Source organism: Oryctolagus cuniculus, chromosome 15 (genome assembly GCF_964237555.1).
Source record: "Oryctolagus cuniculus chromosome 15, mOryCun1.1, whole genome shotgun sequence".
NCBI classification, from domain to species: domain Eukaryota; kingdom Metazoa; phylum Chordata; class Mammalia; order Lagomorpha; family Leporidae; genus Oryctolagus; species Oryctolagus cuniculus.
In genome coordinates, this window is record NC_091446.1 from 11249728 (window position 1) to 11264216 (window position 14489).

At 61.6% G+C, this 14489-nt stretch overlaps 1 protein-coding gene across 4 annotated transcripts in view; it reads right to left on the bottom strand.

Annotated features, from left to right (window-relative positions):
* The window catches only part of GRK5 (G protein-coupled receptor kinase 5), a 208261-nt gene that overhangs the window by 9125 nt on the left and 184647 nt on the right, over window positions 1-14489 (bottom strand). For all 4 annotated transcript variants that reach the window (XM_051824219.2, XM_051824222.2, XM_051824221.2 and 1 more), the window contains 7 exons: window positions 13736-13799; window positions 12715-12855; window positions 10393-10583; window positions 7964-8001; window positions 6185-6274; window positions 4140-4348; window positions 392-529 (listed from right to left, as the gene is read on the bottom strand). In XM_051824219.2, the coding sequence (XP_051680179.1) occupies window positions 392-529; window positions 4140-4348; window positions 6185-6274; window positions 7964-8001; window positions 10393-10583; window positions 12715-12855; window positions 13736-13799 (871 nt within the window). The remainder of the gene's footprint in view (window positions 1-391; window positions 530-4139; window positions 4349-6184; window positions 6275-7963; window positions 8002-10392; window positions 10584-12714; window positions 12856-13735; window positions 13800-14489) is intronic.

The following is a 14489-nucleotide window of genomic DNA, read 5'->3' on the forward strand; positions in this document are numbered from 1 at the left end:
TCCAGCCCAGAGTGTAAGCAGTGCACCGGTGCACCCAACCTGAACGGAACGTGGTGGTCCTCGACCCGCGTGCACGCTCTCCCATCAGTTCTCATTTCTCCTGCTGGGTCGGGCCAGCGGGTGTCACTGGCCTCATGGGACAGGCGAGGAACTGAAGCTGAAAGATTTGTCCAAGTCCCTGGCCTAGGCCAGCTCCCCAGTTTCTGCACACTCTTTGTGGAGCTCCCCAGCCCATATCCTACCTGCACTGCCCGGCATCAAGTTCATTGGCAACGTCAGCGTGAAGTGGCCTGGAGGGAAGGGGCAGGGGGCACGCTGGTCCCACAAAGACTGGGGGGCCCAGGCCTGCGGAGCAGCGTGGGGGTGGGGGTGGGGATGGGGGGCTACTCACATCTGGAACAAAGGGAGGGTCCAACATCCCGGCTTCTAAGCGCTTGAAGTTCATGTTCCTGAAGAAGGGGTGCTTCTTGACCTCGGCGGCACCCCCCTCCTGGCAGCCCAGCCTCTGCTTCGCATCTTTGGTCAGCAGCTGTGACAAGAGAGCCCCCAGAGGACAGGCAGGTGACAAGAGTGACAAGAGGACAGGCAGGTCGTCCCGTCCACGGCCAGGAGGGCAGAGCAGCCATTGTTCTTCCCACGGGTGTCCCGGCACCCTTCCCGGTGCCCCTCCAGCCTCCGCCACGTCTGTGCCCCCGTCAGTACCCGAAGACGCTGCCCCCCGAGCCACGCCAAGCACGTTTGCGGCCCCACGTCCATGGCACAGCTGGATGCTGTGATGGGAGGGCAGGGTCTTGTCTGCGTCTCCGCCCCACTGGATGCCCCCATGTGCTACAGTTCCTGGGCCTGCACTGTTAGTGACTCACGGGAGTGGCAGGGCCCCGGGACTGGCTCTGCAGGTCTCTGCCTCCCCCAGCAGACCTGTGTGCTGCAAGAAGATGCCGCAGCCAAGGGGGTGCCCAGGGGGGTCAGGGGGAGGCTTCGTGGGGAAGGGGCAGCTGGGCTGTGTGCAACTTGCCAAACAGGCCCTGGAGGCTGGGGAGGTGGAGCAGGGCACAGGTGGAAAGAATCTGGGCAGTGGGGTCCCGCAGCGCAGGTATGGGGAGCATGGTGGGGGTGGTCAGGGTCAAGGGAGCTGGTTTGGGAGAGATGATGCGGGGGTGGTCCTGAGGGCCAGGTCAGGAGGGAGGATTCCGATCGGGAGGCAGAGGAGGCTAGAGACAGTTGCGGGAGGCGTGATCTCGTCACAGCCAGGAAACAGGAAGGCTGGCAGGCAAGGCGAGGTGGGTGAAGGTGCAGCCCGATGGGCAGGGCCTTGGCTGGCTAGGGCTGGCCCAGGGAAAGCCAAGGCCATGAGTGTTCTGTGACTCTGCTCTCTGTATTCTCAGGGTCCACACCTTCCTCCAGTAGGCCTCTGTCCCTCCCCTGCACTCCGGGGCCCCCACCTCCTTTGTTCCATGGAGTACAACACTTGTATACAGCTGGTGTCTACTAAGTGGGCCAAAGTCAAGGTAAAGGGAGTCCAGCCCCGTCCGCCACCAGCACCCTGAATTTGCCTGCACTCCTGGGATGCACCTTTCCTGCCAGCTGGCCCCCGTGTGGCAGGCACGGAGCTGGCCAGGACGCTGTGCAGAGAGCAGGCAGTGGCCCCCTGCAGCTCACAGCCTGCGGCAGAAGGTGCCTCCTTCCAAACAAAGAAGTCAAAGCGGGACAGGCAGCAGGTCCCATCCCTGAGGGAACCGAGCCAGGTATCACCCTTCAGTCCACCAACCACTGCGCCGTGGCTGGGGTCTGGTGCCCACGCCTCAGCCGCTCTTCTCTCGGCTAATGAGTTGGGCCCTGTTGGGCCCAGGGTCCTCCCTGCTCCCAGAAATCCCAAAGAAGCAAGGCTCCAGCTGTGGCCCCCGAAGCCCGCAGCGACCAGCCCCAACAGGTGGTATGGATGAGGGCCACAAAGGTAAGGGGGGCTGGGGGCGGAGCCTGGCTGCTCATTAGCAGCTGCCAGGCTGAACGCCAGCCAGACCCTGGTTTGATGTGAAGTCTCCTCTCGTCGTAAACTCTTGGCAATCAGCCCACCAACCTCCCCTTTCTACGACGCAGCGCACAGAGTGAACAAAACACTCCTCTAAAGCTGCCTGTTTCCCAGCTCGGCTCAGGCCGGTGTTTGCAATTGTGTGCAGTGACACGGGGGGATGAGGGAGAGGAGGTGTGAGCTGGGGTGGAGGGCAGGCAGAGTGGGCTCCTTGGAGGAGGACTGCAGACGGGCTGGAAGTGCAGGTGGGACCAAGAAGGCCGAGGCCAGAGAGAGAGCAGTAGGAGGCTGAGGAAAGTCAAGGCAGGTGGACGCTGGGTCTGGGCTGAGGGATTGGACCCACGGACAGGGAGGGGCACGAGCTGCATGACTTCCCGACCCCAGGGCAGGGCTGCCAAGACGGAACGGGGCTAGAACCAGGGCCCATGACCGGCCTCCTGGCTGTGTGTGGAGCTCCCTTCCCAGGCTGGCTGGCAGGGGACAGGTGCTGTGGTTAAAGCAGTACAGGACATCAAGACCAGCATCTCCAAACTCCAGGATCATGGGTAAAAGACAGAGGCTCCAGGAGGAAGACAAGGGAAGGGGGGGGGGGTCTACACTTTGCACCCAGGGGCTGGGCCTGCCGTCCCTGCAGTTGGCCACCGCCTTTCTCCACAGTGGCCACCAGGGGGCAGCCGAGGGACAGCAGCTCCTGGTCCCGGCTGCATCAGGAGAACCGGCCACAAAGATGATTGGGAGACTTGTGGGGAAAGAGGGGTTCTTCACCCTCACAGCCCATCCCACACCCCTGCTCAGGTCTCTCAAGACTTGCTTCTCTGAACTCCTGAGCTTGACCTAGGACATTTGGTGGTGCTCTGTCCGTGGCTGTCAGCCCCCCACTCCCCACCCCGGTCCAGGTTGGTCACGCTGGATAGACACCCTGCCATGGCTTAACCACGCATGGTGGCACCCACATCTCCACTTCCTGCTGCTCCACAGCGCATCCTGCTCCCCTACCCCGCCTCTGCTGTGACTGCTGGACCTCCATGGGGCCCCAGCTGCACAGGGCCGCGGGCCATGCGGCTGGAGAGTCAGTTTGCAGGAGATACTCTGTCTCCCACTCCCTCAGCGACTCCTGCCAGACGCAGCCAAGTGCAGATGCAGCCCCCAACACTTCTTCCCGGAGCGCTGTGACCAGAGAATAAAGCTGGCGTGGGGAAGCCGTCGAGAGGGCAGACGGCCGCGCTCAGCCACTCAGCTCCTGGGCCACCGGCGGTGCAGTCCCAGCGTGCTGGAAGCAGAAGCCACTGCTCCTCAGCGCCGGGGTCCGCTCTTCCCCAAGCTCAGGCCGGGGTTGTTCGTGCACAGGTGAACCTGCTGCAAGGCCCCTGTGGTTCAGGCAGGTGATCCGCCAGCCCGCCTGCTGCTCCAGGTGTGGTGGGGCTCTAGGGAGAGGACGCGGGGGGCTCCAGGCCCCTGCTGTCCCCCATGGCTGCAGTGAGGGTGTCGGCACGGCTGGGCCTGGCACGGAAGGTTGAGGGACCCGGGAGGGCATGGCTGGAACTCGGAACCTGAGCCAGGCAGGGGCAGGAAGTGCCCATCTGCCCACAGAGCCAAAAGGAGGGCCTGGGCCAGCCCCAGGGTGGGGAGGGCCTTGGCCCAGGGCTGGGTTCCCTCCCGCTCTAATGCTTGTGACAATTCCCATGGCTCCTTCCTCCCTCTGGCCTCCCAGGCAGACTGTAAACATATCACACCTGCACGTGCAGCCCTTCATCTCAAGTCAGTGTGGGGGGTGTCCAGGGCTGTTGGGAGCAGGCAGCCGAGGTCAAGGGCAGGGGCTCGCCATGGTCCCTTTCCATCTTGGACACCAGCTCAGACCATCTCTTCCCTGTCCTGGGCTGGCTTCCCCCACAAAGCTGGGTGTGAGGGGCCTCACACGGTTCACCTTAGCCCCTCCCCTGGCTCATGGGGTGCCCTGGCCCCCACCCAGGCTTTTCCTGAATCCCTTCTTGGCCACACGTGTCCACAGCGGGGGGCACCTGCCCCTCTGGCATGGGCTGTGCCGCCCGCACCCTGGCTGCCCTGGCTCTGGTCCCGCTGGCGGGCAGCCGGGAGCCGCGCGGGGCCTCACCATCTTGCAGATGGACTTGGCTTCCTCGGAGAACTTGTGGGAGTAGGCCTCCTCGGTGTCCAGGACCCGGCGGTCCACTTCCTCCCGCTTCACCTTCTCCTTGCGGCCGCGGAACGGCGACTGGCCCTCGATCATCTCGTAGATGAGGCAGCCCAGGCCCCAGTAGTCAGGGCTCAGGCCGTACCTCTGGTTGTTCAGGACCTCTGGAGCTAGGGGTCGAGGAGAGGGGTGAGGAGGGTGAGAGACAGCGGGGGCAGGGCAGAGCCCAGGCACACGGGGCCAGTGCTGCTCCGTGCCCCAGCTGGGCCTCAGCCATCCTGCACCCAGGAGCGATGGCGTCGCTCACAGAAGGCCTGTGGTTTCACGCTGAAACACTCCTCCCTGCCAAGTCCTACCCAGCCATGTCTGTTAATACTGCTTCCTCCAGGAAGCCTGCCCTGATGGCTCCCTTCTGTGCTTCCTGAGGGACTCTGACTGTGGCTTCAGACTTTGGACCTCAGCGCGTGGAAACTCCACGCTGACTCTTTGTTTCCCCTACTGCAACGTGAGCTGCTTACTCCCTGCTGTGTCCCCACTAACACACGTGACACCTGGCACACAGCAGGTGCTGCACACAATTGTTCCCGTGAATAAAAGTGGGTCCTCCTCAATTAAAGATTGCTTTGATGAACAATTACTTAAATTTACCACTCCCTCCTAGGTCTTCCTTACCCTTTGATGGAATGAATTATAGAATCACCACAGAAGTGTAAAAAAAGACAGCTTTGTGTCATCGGGCAGGCCAGAGGCAAATGCATCCGTACACGCCCTGGCAGGCATACAACAGAGATTGTGCACGACAAATATGCAACACTGTGCACAGGCAGGAGCTCACTCAGGTATGCAGGGAGAGCCATCATTTGTCCACCTACCCATCCGCGCATTCATGTATGCATGTATGCATCCACCTCTCCGTCCATCCATCCATCCACCCACCTCTCCATCCATCCACCCACCCATCCACCCATCCATCCACCCACCCATCCACCCATCCATCCACCCACCCACCTATCCATCCATCCCTCCACCCACCCATCCACCCATCCATCCATCCACCTCTCCATCCATCCACCCATCCATCCACCCATCCATCCATCCACCTCTCCATCCATCCACCCACCCATCCACCCATCCATCCATCTATCCATCCACCCATCCATCCATCCATCCATCCACTCATCCACCCACCCACCCATCCATCCATCCACCCACCCACCTCTCCATCCATCCATCCACCTATCCACCCACCCACCCATCCATCCACCTACCTATCCATCTATATATCCACCCAATCCACCCATCTATCATAATATTTACATGGGCGCTCTCTCTCTCCCTCTCTCTCTCTTTCTCTCCACCCCCCCCCCCCAGGTTGCCCAATGCCATGGCAACTGAAAAGGGACCTTCAGCACCAGAGACAGTGCGGAACTGATGCATCTGCTGCTGGCATGAACCTGGCCTGAGGGTAGCCACGTGCCTGGCTCCCTGGGGGGGGGAAGTGGGGATGTGTGTGAGGAAGCCCAGCCAACGGCCCTGGTTGGAAGGGGGATTACAGGAGGCTGGCTTTAGCAGAGGCGAGGCAGGGCAGGGAGCCGGGGCTGGCCTCTAGCTGGAGTCCCACCGGGTGATGCAGCTGGCTCTGTGCCCCTCACACCCTGGGGCCCTTCCTGGGGTCTCCTTCCTCTGAGGGGTCTCCACAAGAGGGCTGTCGCCCCGCCCAGCACACTGAGCACCAGCCTCAGGTCACTGCCCCTCCTGCCCCCACCCAAGTGATTGACTTGGAGACACAGGTGGGCTTGGGGTCAGGGATTTTAGAGCTTCGTGGAGTCACATTGCTCCTGGGGCCCCCTCCACGCTCCACCCCACCACGCTAAGGCCACCCACCAAGCTCCCCGGGGGAGTCTCTGACTCTGCTTCTGACCAGTGACGCACAAAGCAGCAGAGGGCTCCGTGGGGCGGGCTCCGGAGGCTCAGCACGTGAGGAGCGTGGGCAGAGCCGCACTTACCCATGTAGCCGACGGTGCCCACTCGGCCGCGGATCAGGTCTCCCTCGGGGATCTTCACGGCCAGCCCCAGGTCTGAGATCCTGATGTGGCCTGAGGGGAAGGGCAGGGTCAGCGGGCCCTAGAGGCAGTGGTGCGGACACCGGACCACCCGGCCGGGCCACACACAGGAGACACACACGCTGTCCCGCTCATCTAGCCAGTGACGGCTGCGACCCCAGGCTGCCTTCTCAGGGCCACTGTGGGGCCCTGGGGAGCTCAGGAGTTAGGGGTGGGGGGGGGAGTTATTGCAGTTTCGGAGCAAAACAAAGATGCAAAGGTCACCTGGGTTTGGCTGGCTGCTGGCGGGCAGGCCCCATAAAGTGCCCTAATGGGCTTCTTGGAAGGCGCAGGTCACCAAGTTTAAGGCGCCCTGGCCCGACTCTGGGCTTGCTTCATGGGAAAAGCATGACATCCTCCTGACATTTTGCAACCATTTGCTTAAAGGGAAAGAATTATAAAGCAATTTAGGAAGCAACGCCCTGCGCTGCCTCGCCGGTCGGTGGAGGTTGTTTTCCCTTGCAGGAGCAAGCAGGGGAGGAAATGGCTGGGCTGGCCTGGCAGGGAGGCCCAGGCAGAGCTCAGGGGCAGGGCTGACCCCGAAGGCCCAGGCGACAGGCCCATGCTGAGAGCGCTGCCCCTGCCTGTCTTGCCACCCGGCAGGGTCACTGCCGCATCTTATCCTGCAGGAAGGGACACAACCCGCCCCCTTCCTTGTTTGTGGACACCACGGCCCCCCGCAGCCTGGACCTCAGCAGGCCCGATTCCAGTGACACCTGCCAGGCCGGAGCTGCATCGATTTCTCCGGCTCAGCGGAGTTCGAGAGTTGGGAAAGGGGACCAGGGTGCGTCGGGCCAGCGGCCCGCCTCGGGGCACAGTGGTGCGGGTGGGGCTCACCCCCAGGTGGCAGCTCCCAGCTCCCACCCGCTCCTCCACCCAGCAGCAACTCACACATACCTCCCTCCAGGTCACTGTGGCCTCCCCCAACCCTTCCTGCTTCTGGGGCTGTCTGGGTCTACAGCCTGCTGGCAGGAGACTTGGTTTCTGCTCTTGCCTCCCTATTGACATTATTGGTGACCTTGGCAAGTTGGCCCTTCTAAGCCTCAGTCTTGTCATCTGTAAAATGGGTATAGGAAGCCACCCTGCTCACCCTGCTCCCTCTGCAGAGATGGGAAGATCCAGGCAGACAGAAGAGGGTAAAACCATTCTCCAGGTTGAGAGGCTGAACAGCCGTGAGGGGTTCCTGGGCTGCTCTTGCCCACACACTCCCACCCAAGAGAAAACAGCACTGGGTGGCGTCAGTGATGCCAGTTTTCCCTGATACGGGCCTGGAGGAGCCTCAGTACTGGCTCCGCCCCTGGAAGCACGCGGGGCGGGGCGGGGCGGGGCGGGCACACGGTCTCCACTTCACAAACGGGAGGAGGTGCACGGAAGGGGCTCAGGGCTGCTCTGGACAGAGCAGCCAGTCTCTGGGAATCTGATTCCTCCTTCACTCTCCCGGCTCTGGCTCCAGTTCTCTGTCCAAGCCACACGGCCGTAGGACCTCTGGGCATGCCACGGCGTTCCCCAGGCCCCAGGATGGAGGAGAGGGCTGGGGTCTGCTCCACTTGCCTGTCCCCTCCTAGCGTCAGCCTCTCCTCCCTGAGCCCCTGGGAGGCCCGTGCGTGCGCTGTGCAGGCTGAGATGCTCACTTAGGCTCGTGTCGCCGGCAAAGGGCTTCCCGCGCGCGCGGCCCCGACTTACCGTAATCATCCAGCAGGATGTTTTCAGGCTTGAGATCTCTGCAAGGGGAAGAGAGCAAAGTGCTGAGCGCGGCGGCAAGGGTGCACGGCTGCTGCAGCCCCTGGGCAGCCGGCCGAGGAGCCGCCGCTGCCTTCCCGCCTTTCAGCTCCGCTGTCTGGTGTCCTGCCGGGTCAGGCCATCTTGAGCTAAAGTCTCTCCCCCCAGACATCTTCCTGTCCCTGGAGAGTGACGGGGACGGTGAGGGAGAGGCGGTGCCGGCAGCTGCCCACACGTCGCCAGCTCCCAGGGCTGGGGTGGTGGCAGAGCCCCTCCAGCACCGGGAACGCGGGAGGTCTCGCCTTGCCCTGATGGCCGAGCAGGGTGATGGGGAGAAGTCATGGGAAGGAAGCAGCAGCCGCACACTTGGGCGGGGAGAGAACAGGGAAAGGACCCTAGGGCCCCCTTTGCTACAGCCTGGGAGGAAGCACAGGTGCGGCTGCCTCCTTCTGGCCTCGTCTCCAGGATCTTGGTCACAGGGTACCCAGGATTGGGGGGGAGGCAGTCGGAGTCTGGTTTTACGAGCGACAGTCCTGTCTAGGATAAATGAGAAGAGCCAAGAGGAGCGTTTGCCACTCGGCTGAGCCACGAGGACTCCAGCACAGGTGTCAGGATTGAGGGCTACTCCTCAACCAACCAGCTCTGCATACTTAACTGATGGCCGCTGTCCTCATGAGGCATGATAATGCACCCGGATCCACCCTTGGGGTCTATGCATGGTACTTTCCTTGTTACGCAACTCCAGGATGGCCAGAGCCACCACCAGGTTGGAGTGACAGCTCCCGAGTGGGCCCTGGCCAGAAGCCAAACCCATGGAGAGGCCAAGACCAGAGGTCAGGGGTCAGCGCCGAGCTTCTCTGCCTCACTAAGAGAGGAACTCGGAGCCGTGTTTTTATTACACGAAAGGCAATCAAGTGGAAGATTGTTTTTCTCAATCCTTTTAGGGAGAATTTTCTGACTTCTCTCACTTGAATGAAAACAAAACAGATGCATAAACGGGAGAGGCTGTTGGGGGGAAGGGCTCGCATCAGGACATCTCTTTCTTGGTTTTGAAACCTTCTTGGGCCACCACGAGCTCCATGGTGAAGGTCTTCAGCGGGGGTCCTGTCCAGGGCTCTGGCCCACGGGCTGCTTTAATGCTCGGAATTATTTTTTCTTTTAATTTAAAAGGCAGAGCAAAAGAGAGACATAGACAGAGCCCTGTTTACTGGTTCACTCCCCAAACGCCTGCAACAGCTGGGGCTGGGCCAGGCCAAGCCCAGAAGCTGGGGACTTCATCCAGGTGTGCCAGGTGGACAGCAGGGGACAAGCACTTGAGCCATCACCTGATGCCTCCCAGGGTGCACACTAGCAGGAAGCTGGATCCGAGCCGAGGGCGCTCCAACCCCGGCCCTCCGATTCGGGATGTGGAAGTCCTAACTGCCGGGCCAGCCCACCCAGCTCTGGGCCTGTTCTTCCCCCATGCCCTCTGGGTCTCCTCCCACCTGCCCTTTCTCTGCAGCTCTTTTCCCACTGCGTGGAAGAGACACCCCAGGCCCCCAGGGCCCATTAGACATGAGATCCACTCCTAGCAATTAGTGTGGCACCTCCACCCAAGAAACCGCTTGAACACTCTGGGCCTCACGAATTTTAAAAAATCTTATACTGGCCCATGCATTTGTCCCAGAGATGCGCGCTGATCTATAAAGACTTTCAGGAAAAAATACATTACACTCTGTGGCGGGCAGGGGGTGGGCAAGGAAGGACAGCGGATTCCTGGCCATTCAAGAGCAATGTTTCTGTGCCCTTCTAGACGAGTGGTGGAGGAAAACAACTGGCTACACAATCGCATTCCACCGGATGCCTTGAGAAGTGCGAGGGAACTGTGCCACTTCAAAATATCAGCATCGCACTCACACTTCCAAATAAGTGTGACATTTCAAAATACCAGTGTTTGCCAGTGTATCGACATGGGGTGGAGTATTCTAGACATCTGCTGAAATTGTCGGGTGCAGGGATGTTCACGATTCTTTGCAAAGGGCTAGGCAGACACCGCTCATGGTGAAGTTCAGTGGTCCAGCCAAGTCCCTGTGGGACTGAGGGCAGTGGGAGAGGTGCTGAAGGCGGGGCAGGCTGAGGATGGGTGGGACAAGGGCGCAGGGTGGCGCCCCAGCTAAGCCACCAGACTCCAGGGAGCTCTCCTGGCGCTGTGTTGTCAGGGACCCGTGCGCCTCACCTTGGAGCAGCCACGGGTTTGGGGAGCGTCACTTCCCACATGTGGCCCCCTAAGCCTGGAGAACAGTGACCCGACAGCAGCTCACCCCACCCGCTGGGACTCCGGTACCTGCACCCTGTGCCAGCCAGGCCTGGATCCTCGGGCCCCGCCCACTGGGGCTCAGCCGGGCGCCACTCACCTGTACACGGTGTTCTCGCGGTGCAGGTCTTCCAGGCCGCAGAGGATCTCGGCTGCGTAGAACAAGGCCCGCCCCTCCTCGAAGCCGGGGTTCCCCATATTGTAGATGTGGAACTTGAGGTCCCCCCCGTTCATGATGGTCAGGACCAAGCAGAGTGCGTCCTTGGTCTCGTAGGCATAGGCCAGGTTGACCTGCGAGCGGCAAGAGCCGTGCCATGGGGAGGGTCCAGGGCCCACCGCCCACTCCTGGGGGTCCTGAGGCTGCGGGTGTGGGGGATGGGCAGCCTGGCCGCGACCCTGCTCACAGCGCCTCGCATCTGCGCGGTTCACGCTCAGCTCCTTCCTCTCCTCCCGATGGGTGGTGAGGAGGTGGGGGCGGGGCACCTCCGGCGATCCTTCTCACCACAAAGCTCGTGCGTCATTTGGTTAAGCTAGAGGCTGCCTCGTTGGCTGGCCAGAAAAGCAGGGCCTTGCGGGCAGGGGGCGGGATGTGGGGATGCTGGGACAGCACCTGCCCAGACCACACCTGGTCCACCTGCCACAGGACCACCAACCCAGGCAGGCCAGCCCCCTGCTGGTGGAGTCGGGACAGGGCCGAGGCCGTGGGGCAGTGGACAAAGCAGTGGTGCTGGGTGGCGGCAACAGCCCAGGACAGCTCCCTTCCCCACCTGGGGGGGTCTGCAGACACAACCTGGCCACTTTGGGCCCGACAGGGGACAACTTGGACACAAACATCAGGAATAAGGCTGTTTCCAAGCAAAGGAGGTTTGCGGGCTGCAAAGGCTGCAGAGGGGCCCCTGCGGATTGCGGCTCAGGGCTAACGGCCGCAGCTGCCTGCCTCCCCCACACCTGCCAGGAGGGGGCGGTGCTGAGGAAGGGCTCTGGGCCGTGCCGCTGTGGGGCACACTTCTGCCTGTGCGGTGGACAGGGCTCAGCCCAGGAAGGGCCAGACACCAACCCACGGCCCTAAACCACGTGCCTGGGACCCGCCAGCACCAATCCCAGCACTGCCTCTGAGACGAGGGCTCCATGGGCGGCACTGGGGCAGTGGTCAGTGGTCCCTGCAGACGGGGGCTGGCAGTGAGGAAGGTTCTGGACTCAAGGGGACCTAGAGCCACAACCAGGGCCGGTGTATGCGTCGGGCTGCCTGCCCATCTCCTCCGGCTCGGTGCCTTTGCACCACCCACCCCTTTCCCGCTGGACGTGGCTGGCAGCTGAGGGGAGCCTGCAATGACACCCGGAGGCCCAGACCTCTGTGTCCTTTGCGTGTTGCTTTAGAAAGCCACTCTGCTCCGGAGAATAACAAAGCGCTAGTCGGTGGGTGTTCCTTCCTCCACACTCGGCTGGAGGCAGTGTCACTGAGTGAGCTGGAAGGGGAGGGGCTCTCTGATCACACATCCTCCAGACACTCCTGGATATCCCCCAGGGTGTCCGAGGACAGAGGGTATGGCACTGTGTCAGGGGGCTTGAGACCCCGGGGCCTGGCTATCCAGACTATACCTCTCCAGGAGGACACTGTGCACCTTACAAAAGGGGTGCAGATGCAGGTATGGACAGAGAAAACAGCTTATAATTTAAGGGAAAGAAACACAGGAAGACCCCATGGGCTGAAAGGGCACAGCCCGGTACGTGTCTAAGGATCACTCACAGAGGGGCTGCCGATGCTTACCGTGCACCTCGTGTACTGTCTGCCCATGTATCTTGTGCATGTGTTAGTTTTTATAATGGGACGCCCCATAGCCATGTGCTGCGCCACACTTCCCAGCCTCCCTTGCAGCTAGCTTGTCCCTGGAGCCCACTGGAGGGGGCCTGCAGATGGTGGTGGAATTGAGGAGGCAGTGGGGAGTCCTGGTGGAGACCCCCAGCACTCACTTTCAACGCCAGCCATCTGTGGACAGGAGGGTGGCCCAGTCTGATTGGACTGTGTGTGCATGGGAGACAAACCTTCATTTCCCCAGCCACCCAGGGCCACTGAGGCCCCAGCACGAGGATCCGTGGAACCCAGAGCTCCTTGGCGGGGCCAAGGGTGGCCTGGTTTCGTCCACTGAGTTGTTGACAAGGCGGTCCCTGGGGGCGGAGCCTTGGCCTCACACACAGAGGGGTGCCGGGCACTGGCAGCTCTGGGGACAGGACAGAGCCGTCCGCAGTTGACCAAGGGTGCTTGTGACAGAGGGAGGGTGTGTGGCTGGCTCTGCACAGCTTGCTCCTCGCACTGTCTTTCCACTTCTGGTAGGACGGGAACCTGCCACCCTGGAGGAGGAGTGCCTGGGCAGGGAGGGCATCCAGGGCTCCGGCAGCAGGGCCTGGCACGCCGGACACTCACCACGAATTGGCTGTTGACCTTCTCCAGGATCTGCTTCTCGTTGAGTGCCATGGACTCCCCTTTCCTCTTCTTGATCCTCTTCTTCTCCAAGCGCTTGCAGGCATACATTTTACCCGTGGCCCGGACCTGGCAGGCACAGACCTGAGGGCAGGGAAGACACCAGGGTCACAGGGCACCACAGTGGGCTGCCCCCGGCTCCTCCGAGACCAGGCATCAGGGCCTGCCTGTCGGTGCTCCAGGCCCATAGCACCCAGCTACACCTGACTTTGGCCCCAGCACTGCCCTGGGCCCCACCTCCCCCTCCCGTTAGGAGAGCCCTAGCCTGTGAAGGTGCAGGACCAGCCCTCCACCCCCACGCCTGGGAGACCAGCCAAGGCCTCCGAGCTGTCCCCACTCGGGGTAAAGAGTCCTCTCCTACGAGATGCTGACAGGAGAGGTTTGTTTGGGGGAGCAGTGGAGGGAGACCCTCAGGCTTGCTGATTTCCTAGTTCAGAGGAATGGGAACAGGGCATTTGGCCCAGGCTCCAGCCTCTGTTCTGCCTTTATGGGCTGTGTAACCTTGGCTGGGTACCTAACCATAGTGAACTTCAGCTTTTCCCATCTCTAAAATGGTGCTGGCTAGGCTTGCCTTGTGTCGGGGGAAGGCCAGACACCGCACAATGAAGTCTCTCATGCCACATAACCGCGCACAGGACTCGTGGCAGCACCATGCACACCACTAAGTGGCCAAGGCCGCTCTGCCCACACCCAGTGGCCCCGCTTCTCCCTCCCCAAACACAGCAGGAGAGCCCATAGTGCCTGCAGGCTGGAGCCCTCCCAGGCCTGGCTGTGATGCCACCTCCCCCTGCCACCTGCCCAGCAGTGGGCCTTGGGCCCTCCGACCCCCTCTTCCCTTGCTCTCCAGGGGCCCAGGGCTGAGCTGCTGGCTGGCTGGGGAAGACACTTTAGGGTGGTCCTGGAGAGATAGGAAAAACGTCCAGCACATGGGAGCTTTCCACCGCGAGTGTGGGTATTCACTCACCTCCCCGAAGCCCCCTTTTCCAAGTACTCGGTACTGCCTGAAAGTATTTTTGGTCACAGGTTGCCTGGAAAAAAAGCAAGAATCCAGCAGTGGTCTCCTGGTGTTAAGATTCAGAACCACAAGACATGGACAAGGGCCCCATTGACAACAGCCAGTGTGAAAGGCACCATTCTAGGACCCCCAGATCAGTCCCAGGGGATCCCCGGCCATCATGGCTACAGACTCTGGGGAGGGGCATCCATGTCCCAGGCCAGAGGGACCCTGTGGGCCGGAGGGAGCAGCCCCAGCTTGTGCAGAGGGCTTGAAAACGTGTGAGCCCAGCGCCGCGCGGCCACACTGTCTCCCCCCTCCCAAATGCAAATCTTGCGGCGGCCTCGGAAGGAAGCCGCGTCCTCTGTGCAGGGACAAGGGAGGGGCCAGCAGCCACAGCGCCACACCTGCAGGGCAGGATGCCACACTTCCTGTCCCGGGCGGTCCGTTCCTCTCTGCAGCCCTGCAGAAGCCCCGGCCTCCCTGGGGGTGAAGACCGCTGGCTTCAGGTCTAAACGGGGTGACCTTCAAGCATCGGTCCCAGCCTCTTCACCACCAAGGACCCCTTTGCTCTGCTCCCCTCGGATGCAGGGCACTGGAGGACCCCGTGTGCCTGCAGTGGTGTTGGTCAAGCCACCACGGCTGTGTGAGTCCTCACTGCTCTTTTCAATTCGCTAAAGCCGCTCATGATGTCACTGAGATGGGGCTTTGGTTACTTATTTTT